Consider the following 13,156-nt stretch of genomic DNA (forward strand, 5'->3'; position numbering starts at 1 on the left):
TCGCAGGGGAAATGGTTTATTTAAATTAGGGGTCAGGTTGGTTACCACCTACAAAGAGAGAACCCAAGAACTCTGCCACATGAAAGAAATGATGAACATAAACTAGCAGCATTTAGGAACCATCAAAATAAACCATGATATATAAAATATATAACAGTATAAATGCGATGGCCTTTCTTACCACAAACGTTTAAAAAATTTTCCCAGTGGGGAATTCCCTGGCAGTCCAGTCCTTAGGACTCTGTTTCCACTGCAGGAAGCACAGGTTCAATCCCTGGTCAGGGAACAAAGATCAAGTAAGCTGTGTGTGGCAAGTCAGAATAATAATAATCATAAAATTTTGCCTTGTGGTAAAATACATTAATTTTACCATTTAAACCATATTGTGTATAATTCAGTGGCATTAAGTGCATTGACAATTTTGTGTAACCATCACCACTGTTCTGAAATATCTAGAATATTTTCATCACCCCAAACAAAAATTCTTTACCTAGTAAATAATAACTCTCCCAGCCTCTGGTAACCTGTCTCCTTTCTGTCTCCATGAATTTGCCTGTTCTGGTACTTCATATGAGTGGAATTGTATAATATTTGTCTTGTGTGTCTGATTTAGTTCACTTAGCATACTGTTTGCAAAGTTCATCCATGTTGTAGCATGTATCAGAATTGCATTCCTTTTATGACTGACTAATGTTCCAGTGTGTGCACATACCACATTTCATTCATCTTTTTATCTGTTAATGACCACTGGGGTTTTTCTTCCTTTTGGCTCTTGTGAACAGTGCTGCTGTGACTATATGGGTTTACATGTATCTGTTTGAGTTCTTGCTTTCAATTTCTTTGGGTATGTATTCAGATGTGGAATTGCCAGATCAGATAGTAATTCTGTGTTTAACTTTTTGAGGAATTACTAAACTGTTTCTCAGCTGTACTGTTTTACATTCCCATCAGCAGTGCACAACATTTCTGATTTTTCCATATCCTCACCAACACTTGTTATTTTCCATTATTTGGCTGTTAACCATCCTGGAAGGGTGTGTCAAAATTTTTTAACATCTACTCTGATGATTCAGACATGCTGCTTACCATTGTGAGCAACTAGTTTCTTCAAGATAATAAAAAAAAGCCATGGCCTGAGATGGTGCCATATAGAAGGGGCCCTCTAGGGACCCTAACCATCATATATAGTATCAGCCTATTCATAGGTATTTTCATTTAGAAAGCAATTTTTATTTCTCTTGCCTGAAGAAGGAGATGGCAACCCTCTCCATTATTCTTGCCTGGGAAATTCTGTGGACAGAGGAGCCTAGTGGGCTACTGTCCATGGAGTTGCAAAGAGCCTGATGTGACTTAGTGACTAAACAATATTTTTCTTGATGCCAACTTTTTAAAAATATACGAGCTCTTAGGAATTAGCTGGAGCCCTCAGATTCGGAAGGGGCACAATTGAGGAGCTCTTGGATATGTGTGAGTGTCAGCTCTTACGGTTTGGTGTGAGCAGTCTGGAGGATGAATCTTTACACGAAGTCCTTTGACCTTTCCTATCGTCCTGCTTGACCTTTTACTTTGCCTAATGTGCATAGTAAGCCTCAACGTATATGCGGAGAACCAGAAAAACTTAGGGTAGGATCTGGTGGGGAGGGCTATGAAAGTGATTGAAGCTGTGAGTGTCTTCAAGAGGTACTGTTGCTGCTTATAAATAAATCATTTGGCCCATCTCATTGCTTTAGAGAAGTCAGCTCAGTTGCCCAGTCGTGTCAGACTCTTTGCGACCCCATGGACTGCAGCATGCCAGACTTCCCTGTCCATCACCAACTCCCAGAGCTTGCTCAAACTCATGTCCATTGAGTCGGTGATGTCATCCAACCATCTCATCCTCTGTCATCCCCTTCTCCTCCTGCCTTCAATCTTTCCCAGCATCAGAGTCTTTTCCAATGAGTCAGTTCTTTGTACCAGGTGGCCAAAATATTGGGAGCTTCAGCTTCAGCATCAGTCCTTCCAATGAATTTTCAGGACTCATTTCTTTTAGGATTAACTGATTGGATCTCCTTGCAGTCCAAGAGACTCTCAAGAGTCTTCTCCAACACCACAGTTCAGAAGCATCAATTCTTTGGTGCTCAGCTTTCTTTTTGGTCCAACTCACATCCATACGTGATTACTGGAAAAAACCATAGCTTTGACTAGATGAACCTTTGTTGGCAAAGTAATGTGTCTGCTTTTTAATATGCTGTCTATGTTGGTCATAGCTTTTCTTTCAAGGAGCAAGTGTCTTTTAATTTCATGGCTGCAGTCACCATCTGCAGTGATTTTGGAGCCCAAGAAAATAAAGTCTGTCACTGTTTCCATTGTTTTCCCATCTGTTTGCCATGAAGTGATGGGACCAGATGCCATGATCTTAGTGTTTTGAATGTTGAGTTTTAAGCCAGTTTTTTCTCTCTTTCACTTTCATCAAGAGATCTTCACTTCCTCTTCACTTTCTGTCATAAGGGTGGTCATCTGCATATCTGAGGTTATTGATATTTCTCCCGGCAATCTTGATTCCAGCTTGTGCTTCATCCAGCCCGGTATTTCGCATGATATATTCTGCATAGAAGTTAAATAAGCAGGGTGACAATATAGCCTTGATGTACTTCTTTCCGAATCTGGAACCAGTCCGTTGTTCCATGTCAGGTTCTAACTGTTGCTTCTTCACCTGCATGCAGATTTCTCAGGAGGCAGGTCAGGTGGTCTGGTAGTCCCATCTCTTTAAGAATTTTCTGCAGTTTTTTTTGATCCACACAGTCAAAAGGCTTTGGTGTAGTCAATAAAACAGAAGTAGATGTTTCTCTGGAACTTTCTTGCTTTTTGGATTACCCAGTGGATGTTGGCAATTTGATCTCTGGTTCCTCTGCATTTTCTAAATCCAGCTTGAACATCTGGAAGTTCTCGGTTCACGTACTGTCAAAAGCCTCGTTTGGAGAATTTTGAGCATTACTTTGCTAGCATGTGAGATGAGTGGAATGGTGTGGTAATTGAACATTCTTTGGCATTGCTTTTCTTTGGGATTGGAATGAAAACTGACCTTTTCCAGTCCTGTGGCCATTGCTGAGTTTTCCAAATTTGCTAACATATTGAGTGCAGCACTTTCGCAGCATCATTTTTTAGGATGATGCTTTAGAGAAGTAGTTCTCTGTTACTGAAGTATCTTCCTGCACCTAGGAACTCTTGTTGAATAGTCTTGAATGAGCCCAAGTACAGAAAATCTGTTGGTAAATATTATTTCTGATGGACCACAGTCCTCTCTCTTGAAAGACTCATAAAACTGTATTGGGGACTAGTAAGCTAGAGCTGTGAATGAGGAAGTAATAACTAGAGGAATTAATTTAGCCTTTCCCCTAGCTGTCACTGTTGGGTTTTTGTTTCTTTCTGGCGTAACCACCAGTCCTTGAGGTCAGCTTGAGGGCAGGGTGGAGGATTTTATGATCAAATAAGTTTGAGAAATGAGATCTGCTCTGTTCACCTATTGGTGATTTATAATGCACATTAGAACCTAGCATCTTAAAGTTTCCAAGAGATTCTGCATAAAGGCAGTATAACAGCTTTAACATGATATTTTCCTAACCTCACAACACTTCTGTTGAGTAACTGTTTAAAATTCTTAAGAACAAATATTCCCCAGGTCAAACATTTGGAAATGATCATGAACTTTTTACATATCAAAAACTTTGAGTAAAATATGGGTATTCTTGAGCTCACAGAAGTGTGAAGGCTTCCCCCAGAAGCATGTTACTACACCTTCCTCCTCAGTGTTGCTTGGCCATCTAATGTGCCTTTTGTATATGACTCCTTGGGATAGGAGATAGTTTTGGAGCAGTGTGTCATTATGGAAGATTCTGTTTAATGGTAACTGCTATAGAAGCCCTTATTCTTTTTTTTCTCTTGCAGTTTTGGGTGGGGAGTTTGTCTCTTCTTGGTTGTTTCATAATAAATGTTTGGAACAGTACCAAGCATTTCTGTGAAATGGGTGCAAAATGTTGGGGATGAGAATAGTTGGTATTGTGAGCTTGAGTCATCAGTTTTAGAGATTGGGTGAGTTTATTGTCATTGTAAAGGTCCTACTGCTTGGGGTAGAAACACCCACGTCTCATCCTGTTTGCTGCCGCCTAAGAGACTAGGAGAAGCAACTAAAGACCTTTATCCCAGGAGAACGAGCTCTATTCTCTGCATAGTGGATACCCTGTCTTTGGGAACTGGTGTCTTTTTTGGGGGTGGGGGGAAACTGGTGTCTTTAAAATATACAGACTTGTTGCTAACAGCTGTCACAGATATTGAGTTTCTGAGCTGGACTAGCTGTGGGAGAAAATAATGCATTGGCAAAATATACCTATTGATGATAATCACCTTTCAGATCTATTTCATTACTACATCTTAATATATCATTTAATTCTCATAACATCTCTATTACATAATTAAGAGAGAATAATTGTAATTCCTCAGTCTGGGAGATGAGAAATAGCAACTTTATTCTGATTCGTAAGGCTGTTTAGGTTTTTTAAAATTCAAATATAGTTAATGTATAGTACTGTATTAGTTTCAAGTGTACAGCAAAGAGATTCAGTTATACACACATGTGTATGTATATACACACACACATACATGTGTTCCTTTTCAGGTTCTCTCCCCTTATAGGTTATGGTGAATGCTGAGCATGGTTCCCTGTGCTCTTCAGTAGGTCCTTGTTATCTGCTTTACATATAATAGTGTATATGTTAATCACAGACTGCTAATTCATCTCCTCCACCTCCCTCTGGTGACCAAAAACTTGTTTTCTGTGTCTGTAAGTTCATTTCTGTTTTGTAAATAAGCTCATTTGTGTAATTTTTTTAGATTCCAGAAATAAGCTATATCATACAGTTTTTCTTTCTCTATCTGGCATACTTCACTTAATATGATAATCTCTAAGTCTGTTGATGTTGCTGCAGATGTCATCATTTCTTTCTTTTTTATGGCTGAGTAATATTCCATTGTATACCACATCTTGTTTATCCATTCCTCTTGTCAGTGGGCATTAGGTTGCCTTCATGTCTTGACTACTGTAAATAGTCATGCAGTGAATGTTGTGGTGCATGTATATTTCAAATTAGAGTTTTCTCCAGATATGTGCCCAAGAATGGGATTGTAGGATCATATGATTACTCTGTTTTTAGTTTTTTAAGGAACCTCCATGCCAATCACCATAATGGTTACACCAGTTTACATTCCCACCAGCAATATATGAGAGTTCCTTTTTCTCCATACCCTCGCTGGTATTTATTGTTTGTAGATTTCTTTAATGATGATCATTCTGACTGGCATGAAGTGATACTTAATTGTAGTTTTGATATGCATTTCTTTAATAATTAGCAACATTGAGCATCTTTCATGTGCATCTTGGCTAGCCGTATGTTTTCTTTGGAGAAATGTCCATTTAGATCTTCTGCCTATTTTTTGATTGGGTTGTTTGTTTTTGGATAGTAAGCTGTATGAGCTGTTTCTGTATTTTGGAAATGAATCCTTTGTTGATAGCATTGTTTCCAAATGTTCTCTCCCAGCTCCTCTGTTGTCTGTTTTGTCTATGGTTTCCTTTGCTGTGCAGAAGCTCTTAAGTTTAGTTGTGTGTGCCCTCAGTCGTCTAGGCGTGTTCGAGTCTTCGTGACCTCATGGACTGTAGCCCGCCAGGCTCCTCTCTGTTCATGGGATTTCCCAGACAGGAATACTGGAGTGGGTTGCCATTTCCTTTTCCAGGGGATCTTCCCAACCCAAGTATTGAACCAGAGGCTCTTCCGCAGTGCCTTCATCGACAGGCAGATTCTGTTTTTATTTCCATTACTCTAGGAGATGAATCCCCCCCAAAATCACTGTGATTTATGTCAGAGTGTTCTGCCTATGTTTTCCTTTAGGGAGTTTATAATATCTGGTCTTAACATTTAGGTCTTTAATCCATTTTGAGTTTTATTTTGTATGTGGTGTTAGAGAATTTTCTCTAACATTAGAACATTAGAATGTTCTAATTTCATTCTTTTACATGAAGTGTACAGATCTCACAGCACTGCTTGGAGACTGTCTTTTCTTCATTGTATGTCCTTGCCTCCTTTGTCATAGAGTAACTGACCATAAGTGTGTGGGTTTATTTCTGGGCCTTCTATCCTGTTCCATTGATCTGTGTGTCTGTTTTTGTGTCAGTGCCATCCTGTTCTGATTTCTGTGACTTTAAAGTAGAAGAGTATGAAGAGTCTGAAGAGTATGATTCCTCCAGCTCCATTCATCTTTCTCAAGATTATTTTGGCTACTCAGGGTCTTCTGTGTTTCCAGACAGATTAAAAAAAATTTTTTTTGTTCCAGTTCTGTGAATTTGATAGGGATTTCTTTGAATTCTGTAGATTGCCTTTGATAGTATGGTCATTTAAATAATATTGATTTTTCCAGTCCAAGAACATGGTATATATGTCTTTTTCATCTGTGTCATCTTCAGTTTCTTTCATTAACATTTTATAGTTTTTGGAGTACTGGTGTTTTGTCTCCGTATGTAGGCTTATTCCTAGGTATTTAATTCTTTTTGGCATGATTGTAAATGGGGTTAGTTCCTTAATTTCTGTTTCTGATATTTCTTTGTTAGTATTCAGAAATGGAACAGATTTCTGTATATTAATTTTGTATCCAGCAACTTTACCAAATTCATGGATGAGCTCTAGTAGTTTTCTACTACTAGATTGCCGGGAGAAATATCAACAACCTCAGATATGCAGATGATACCACCCTTATGGCAGAAAGTAAAGAGGAACTAAAGAGCCTCTTGATGAAGGTGAAAGAGGAGAGTGAAAAAGCTGGCTTAAAACTCAGCATTAAAAAAACTAAGATCGTGGCATCTGGTCCCATCACTTCATGTCGAATAGATAGGGAAACAATGGACAGATTTTATTTTCTTGGGCTCCAAAATCACTGCAGATGGTGACTGCAGCCATGAAATAAAAAGACACTTGCTCCTTGGAAGAAAAGCTATTACAAACCTATACAGCATATTAAAAAGCTGAGACATTACTTTGCTGACAAAGGTCCGTCTAGTCAAAGCTATGGTTTTTCCAGAAGTCATGTATGGATGTGAAAGTTGGACCATAAAGAAAGCTGAGCACCAGTTCTTTGAATTGGTATTTTTGAACTGTGGTGTTGATGTTTTTGAACTGTGGTGTTGGAGTAGACTCTTGAGAAGTCCCTTGGACTGCAAGGAGGTCAAACCAGTCAATCCTAAAGGAAGTCAATCCTGAATACTCGTTGGAAGGACTGATGCTGAAGCTCCAATACTTTAGCCACCTGATGCGAAGAACTGACTCATTGGAAAAGACCCTGATGCTGGGGAAGACGGAAGGCCAGAGGAGAAGAGGACAACAGAGGATAAGATGGTTGAATGGCATCACTGACTCAATGGACATGAGTTTGAGCAAGCTCCAGGAGTTGGTGATGGACAGGGAAGCCTGGCATGCTACAGTCCATGGGGTGGCAAAGAGTTGGACGTGGCTGAGCGATTGAACAACAATAACAGCAATGCATCCGTTAAGAGTGAATTCTCTATTTCCCTGGGAAGCTTCTACAGTTAAACTCTGCTGGCTTTCAAAGTTAAATGCTCTAGTGGCTCCTCTACCTGCTGCCAGATCCCAAGGCTGGGGTCCCTGGTGTGGGGCTTAGAACTCTCACTCCTGTGGGGGAATCTCTGTGATGTAACCATTCTCCAGTCTGTGGTTTGCCAACCTCAGGGATACAGAATTCGATTATATAGCAAGTCTGCTCCTTGTACTGATCTCATTGTGGCTTTCTGTCTTTATGTCTTTAGCTGTTGAGGATTTTTCTGATAGATTTCAGTCTTTTTCAATAGTGTTTGTTCTGCAGATTGTTGTGATTTGGGTGTGCTTATGAGAGATGGTGGATTTAGGTTCCTTCTACTCCGCCATCTTGGTCACTCTCCTATTTAATTATGGAATCGAAACTGGAATCCAAGCCTCTTGTCTCCCAAACCAGTGCTCTTTTTGCTAACTGCATTGACAAGTTTGTTCTGTTGCCATGTGTTTAAAGTAACATTTTAAAGGAATGTTTGTGCGGGAGTTTTATAGCTTCTCTGGTGGCTCAGATGGTGAAAGAGCCCAACAAATGGTGGCTCAGGTGGTTTTAAAAAAAAAAAGGAATTTTTATGGCTTAGAAAATTTGGTAGCCAGGAATAATATTGCTTACTTTCTAGAAATGAGGAAAACGAAGTTTAGAAAGATTGATCTACCCAGTGTTGTAGAGTTTTCAAGTGAGAGCTGTGACTGGAACTTAGCCTTTTTTTGTCCAGTGTTTCCACGCTCTTGGTACATGGTGTCTGTAGTAAATGCCAAACCACACTGTTGGTACATAGTGTTTATCACAGATGCCAGTAAATATGTCTTGATGAGAACTGAACATCTTCGTGAGCCTTCAACCCTGTTGCTAGAAAGGGTAACTTTGAGGTTTTAGAAGAGTATCAAACTTTCCTCCCAGACCCAGCTTATAGACCAGGATTAGATGGTAAAGAATTTGCCTGCAATGCAGGAGACCTAGGTTTGATCCCTGGATCAGGAAGATTCCCTGGAGAAGGGGATGGCAACCCACTCCAGTATTCTTGCCTGGAGAATTCCATGGACAGAGGAGACTGGCGGACTATAGTTCATGGGGTCACAAAAGAGTTGGACACGACTGAGCAGCTAACGCACAGACACACAAACTAGTCCACCTTGTTGAATGCATCACTTGAATGCTTTGTGTTTTGGCGGGGAGGGGGATCTGTGTAATAGATCTGGAAAAGACAGCTGACCTTGTTTCACACAGAGTCAGGGGAAGAGTTGGGACTGAGACTGCGTATCAGCAGTAGGTTCAAGGCATGAAGCCACATAAAGGGCATTTGGGCCAGAACTGGCCTTTGGCGCGAGCCGGCATCAGTCCATTTAAACTGTAGCCCTGGATTGAGATGCATAGTTAATGCTGTTTCTAGGCCCAGATTGAGCACTTGAAGGTATTTCCTAGGCCAAGAACTGTGCACTGGGAATGACAGCCAACTAGAGAGAAGAGCCCAACAAAGATCTCGGAAATGTAGATGGTAGTCAATTTAAATACCAGTGCAACTGAGTAGAACAGTTATTGAGTCGTTGTTGCGTCTCACTTATTTGTTTAGTAAGAGGTCTCTGAAGTTGATATTTACCACTGTAAAGCTCTAGGCCAGAAAATGTATTAACTACAGAGGGCAGCCTAGCTTAAATTGGCACTCTGCATCAAAGAAATGATACTGCATCTAGACTGAATGAGAGCAAGGAATTCAGTTTAAAACAGAGGTTCTCACATTTTAGGGAGGAGCAGAGTCATCCTGAGGGCTTGTTGAAACACTTTCCTGGGCTCTATCCTCACAGTTTCTGCCTTGGTGGATCTGGGCTAGAGCCCAAGAATTGCACTTCTAACAAATTTCCAGGTGGATGGATACTGATGCTACTGGTTCTGGGATCACACTTTGAGCACCACTTGTCCAGGAAGAGATGATGAATTAGGTGTAGCTGTTTAGTTCTTGATTAAAGCCTTCACAGAGGAGGGAAGAGGGAACTAACCTGTCAGGTTCTACCACATTGAAGACCCTTTGCCAGGTGATTTGAAGTCATTTAGTTTAACCCTTGAAACCACTCTGCAAAGTAGTACTTACTCCTGTTTTCCCTCTCAACATACACATATTCAAAACTTGAATAATTCTTACTTCAAGGACAGCTTTCACTTATAACTCAAAGAATAATTTGCATATGCCTTTATGAATGTGATTTTATTTAATGTAGTGTGTGTGCATGCGTACTCTTTTATGTCTAACTCTGCGACCCCATGAACTATAGCCCGCCAGGCTCCCCCATCCATGGGATTTTCCAGGCAAGAATACTGGTGTGGTTGCCATTTCCTACTCCAGGGGATCTTCCCCACCCAGGGATTGAACCTGTGTCTCCTGTGGCAGGCGGATTCTTCACCACTGAGCCACATGGGAAACCCCTATTTAATGTAGAGGATATGTTAAATTCTGGATTATATATTCATTGTTCCAGTAGATTTATGAGGGATATAAAATGTAGATTCACTTAGTATTGATTATACAGTAGATGGAGTTGTTGATACATTATGTTTTCTCATATAAAGCATAAAGTGAATGGGGGTTTTATTTTAACACTAAGTAAAATGCATTTTTAGATCACAGGAAAAATGGGCCTGTGTTCATTTTATTAACATTTGTTTTTTCTTTTTTTAACGGTGCCAATTGGTTATTGACCAATCCTGTTACAGAAACAAAGGGACAAATGTTGAATTTCAGTATAGTTGGTACTAAAAACAGCCACATTCTTAATATTAAAATTACAGTGCTGATTTCTTTAAAGTGTTCTTTGTTAATGTCTTTTTTGAAAGGTCAACTTGTTTTTTAGTGGCCTTTTCAGTGAAGTTACTTTGTGTTGTTTGACAGATTCGCACAGAATTATTAAGAAAAAAAAAACAAGTGATCCAAGGAGTTGAATTGAAGGCATCCTGGGAAACCTGCTGTTTATTGTGATAATCATCTTTGGTCTTGAAATAAAAGTAAAGCTGGAAAGGAATTTACAAACGAGAAAAAAAAGAAGTTTGGGATCAGACTCACAGGATCTGGGCTTGGAAATGCCTCAGGTAAATCATACAGAGTAGGTGCAAAGTTTTATGTTTTCCCACTGCAGGCAGTTCTGTAAGTTCTCTGAATCTTAATACAACTCTGTACTACTTTTTAGACATTTTGCTTCTGCTTTCAGCTGGTTTTGAATATATATCCTTCCTTTGCCACAGCTTTGAAATTTAATGAGCTTGACACATGGAACAATGTGAATGAAAAATTGGTTAAAGGGTGACAGAAGTGCTGACTTTTATGGGGGCTACACCAACTCCCTAGAAAATTAATCTGCCACAGAAAGCCCATTTCATTCCCCTGTATCATCTTGTTTCCCATTGTTCCTCTCTCTTCATGCCCATTGGATTCAGTTAGGAGGAAATGGTGAGGGACTGCAATGTCTTTTTCACAGATACACACACCTACCCCTATATATATATATATATATCTCCCAGACACACACACACACACACACATCTCTCACACATACACACACCTACCCCTATATGTATATATATCTCTCTCTCTCACACACACACACACACACACCCCTCCCACAAAACATGTCTAAGAATGACCATGTTATGGTAATTACTGGTTTGAGGCAATCACTGAAAGAATAAATGAAGTCCTCGTATTCCCTGCTCTGCATGTCCAAACGTCCTCCCTTCCCCCTCCAGTGGTTAGCTCTTATCCTTTCCCTTTTTGTGCTGGTGAAAAACCTAGAAATAATGAGAGGGCAGGGACTGTAAGGTGACTTTATGTGGGGCCAGGCAGAACTGTGCCTTGAGCACAGGAAATCAACAACTTTCTGAGATGGTCCAGTAGGCAGTGAAGGAAGAAAGAGGATTTGTGGACCAGTGGCCTATCTCCACCCCAAGCACTAAACCAAGTGGACTACAGATACCTGTTTGGAGCTCTTTCTCATTCACAGTTTCATTTGCTGTTTATTGAATACTTGAAGTTAGGTCCATAAAACACTTATTTTGAGCTTGCAGCCCAACAGGTTGCAGAAAATTAGAAACAAAAGAATGGGATGGGAAGTTGTTTAGTTGCTAAGTTGTGTCTGATTCTTTGCAACACTGTAGATTGTAGCCCAGGAGGCTCCTCTGTCCATGGGATTTCCCAGGCAAGGATACTGGAGTGGGTTACCATTTCCTTCTCCAGGGAATCTTCCTAACCCTAGGATCAAACCCACGTCTCCTGCATTGGTAGGCGGATTCTCTACAGCTGAGCCACCAGGGAAGCCCTTGGGATGAGACATACCCATAAAGAAAAACATGATGAAAAAGTGTGTAAAAATGGGTCAGTCAGTGTTAGGTAGAAAGTATATGTATATGAATAGAGAAATATCAGCAAGTAGACTATAATATAAATTTTAAAAGTTTTGACAGTAACTTGGAAAAGAACAAAAAGGTAAAGAGGGAATTTTTATTCTTTCCCATCTTCTTCCTTTATCCAAGTTAGATTTCAAAGTAAGGACTTTGACTTGTTTGGGCCACTTTTTAGGAGTGTTAGCCCGAATTTCACACTGGAGTGATTTGTATAGATACTGAAATGGGAAAGGTGGGATGGAGAGAAAAGAAGGAGCGTTAACTCTGGATGCTGAGTCCTTTTTTTCTCCCTTTCTTATTTGCCATAGAAATTGTACCCTTCTTAGGGATCAGGATTAAGGCTACGGAGTTCATGTCCCAGTTACTGGCCTGACTCAGCAGATGTTTTGATATTTGGCTCATCCTATCTCCATCACATTCCTGGAGGCATTTTTGGACTAGAGATGCCCAAATGGTCTTCTGCCTGTTTGGGGAAATAAGATATTGAATTCATTGAGGAGTGTAGAGTGAGACTGTCTTGCTGCCTCTGCTGACTCCAGGAAATGGCAGGGGATCCTTCACTTTGTGGAGTTAGAACAGCTAGTGTTGTTAGAGGTGGATTTGAAGACATGTTATATAGCTAATAAATAAAAGTACTCATTAGGGTACTGTGCGCAGACTCTGGGGGTGGCTGCTGCTGCTGCTAAGTCACTTCAGTCGTGTCCGACTCTGTGTGACCCCAAAGACGGCAGCCCACCAGGCTTCCCCGTTCTGGGATTCTCCAGGCAAGAACACTGAAGTGGGTTGCCATTTCTTTCTCCAATGCATGAAAGTGAAAAGTGAAAGTGAAGTAGCTCAGTTGTTTCCGACTCGTAACGACCCCATGGACCGAAGCCCACCAGGCTCTTCCATCCATGGGATTTTCCAGGCAAGAGTACTGGAGTGGGGTGCCATTGCCTTCTCCGGACTCCAGGGGCTAAATAAACTAGCTTTTAGAAATTAGGTACTATTAACAGTTGCCACTCTGTTCCTTTTCTTACGTTTAATGCATTTTAGTGTAATTTTAATGTTAGGCAGGAAAAAAATACAAAATTGTTCTGAAAATAATTACTTAGTAGGTATAGTGGTGGGTCTTGTATGTAATAAATTGGCCTTGAAGTAGTCA

At 40.3% G+C, this 13,156-nt stretch overlaps 1 protein-coding gene across 2 annotated transcripts in view; it reads left to right on the top strand.

Annotated features, from left to right (window-relative positions):
• CREBRF (CREB3 regulatory factor) overlaps positions 1–13,156 on the top strand; it is a 59,821-nt gene that overhangs the window by 13,052 nt on the left and 33,613 nt on the right. For both annotated transcript variants that reach the window (XM_061129491.1, XM_061129490.1), the window contains exon 2: positions 10,508–10,704. In XM_061129491.1, the coding sequence (XP_060985474.1) occupies positions 10,696–10,704 (9 nt within the window). In that variant the 5' untranslated portion in view covers positions 10,508–10,695. The remainder of the gene's footprint in view (positions 1–10,507; positions 10,705–13,156) is intronic.

This window comes from Dama dama, chromosome 25 (assembly GCF_033118175.1).
Source record: "Dama dama isolate Ldn47 chromosome 25, ASM3311817v1, whole genome shotgun sequence".
Classification (NCBI taxonomy): Eukaryota; Metazoa; Chordata; class Mammalia; order Artiodactyla; family Cervidae; genus Dama; species Dama dama.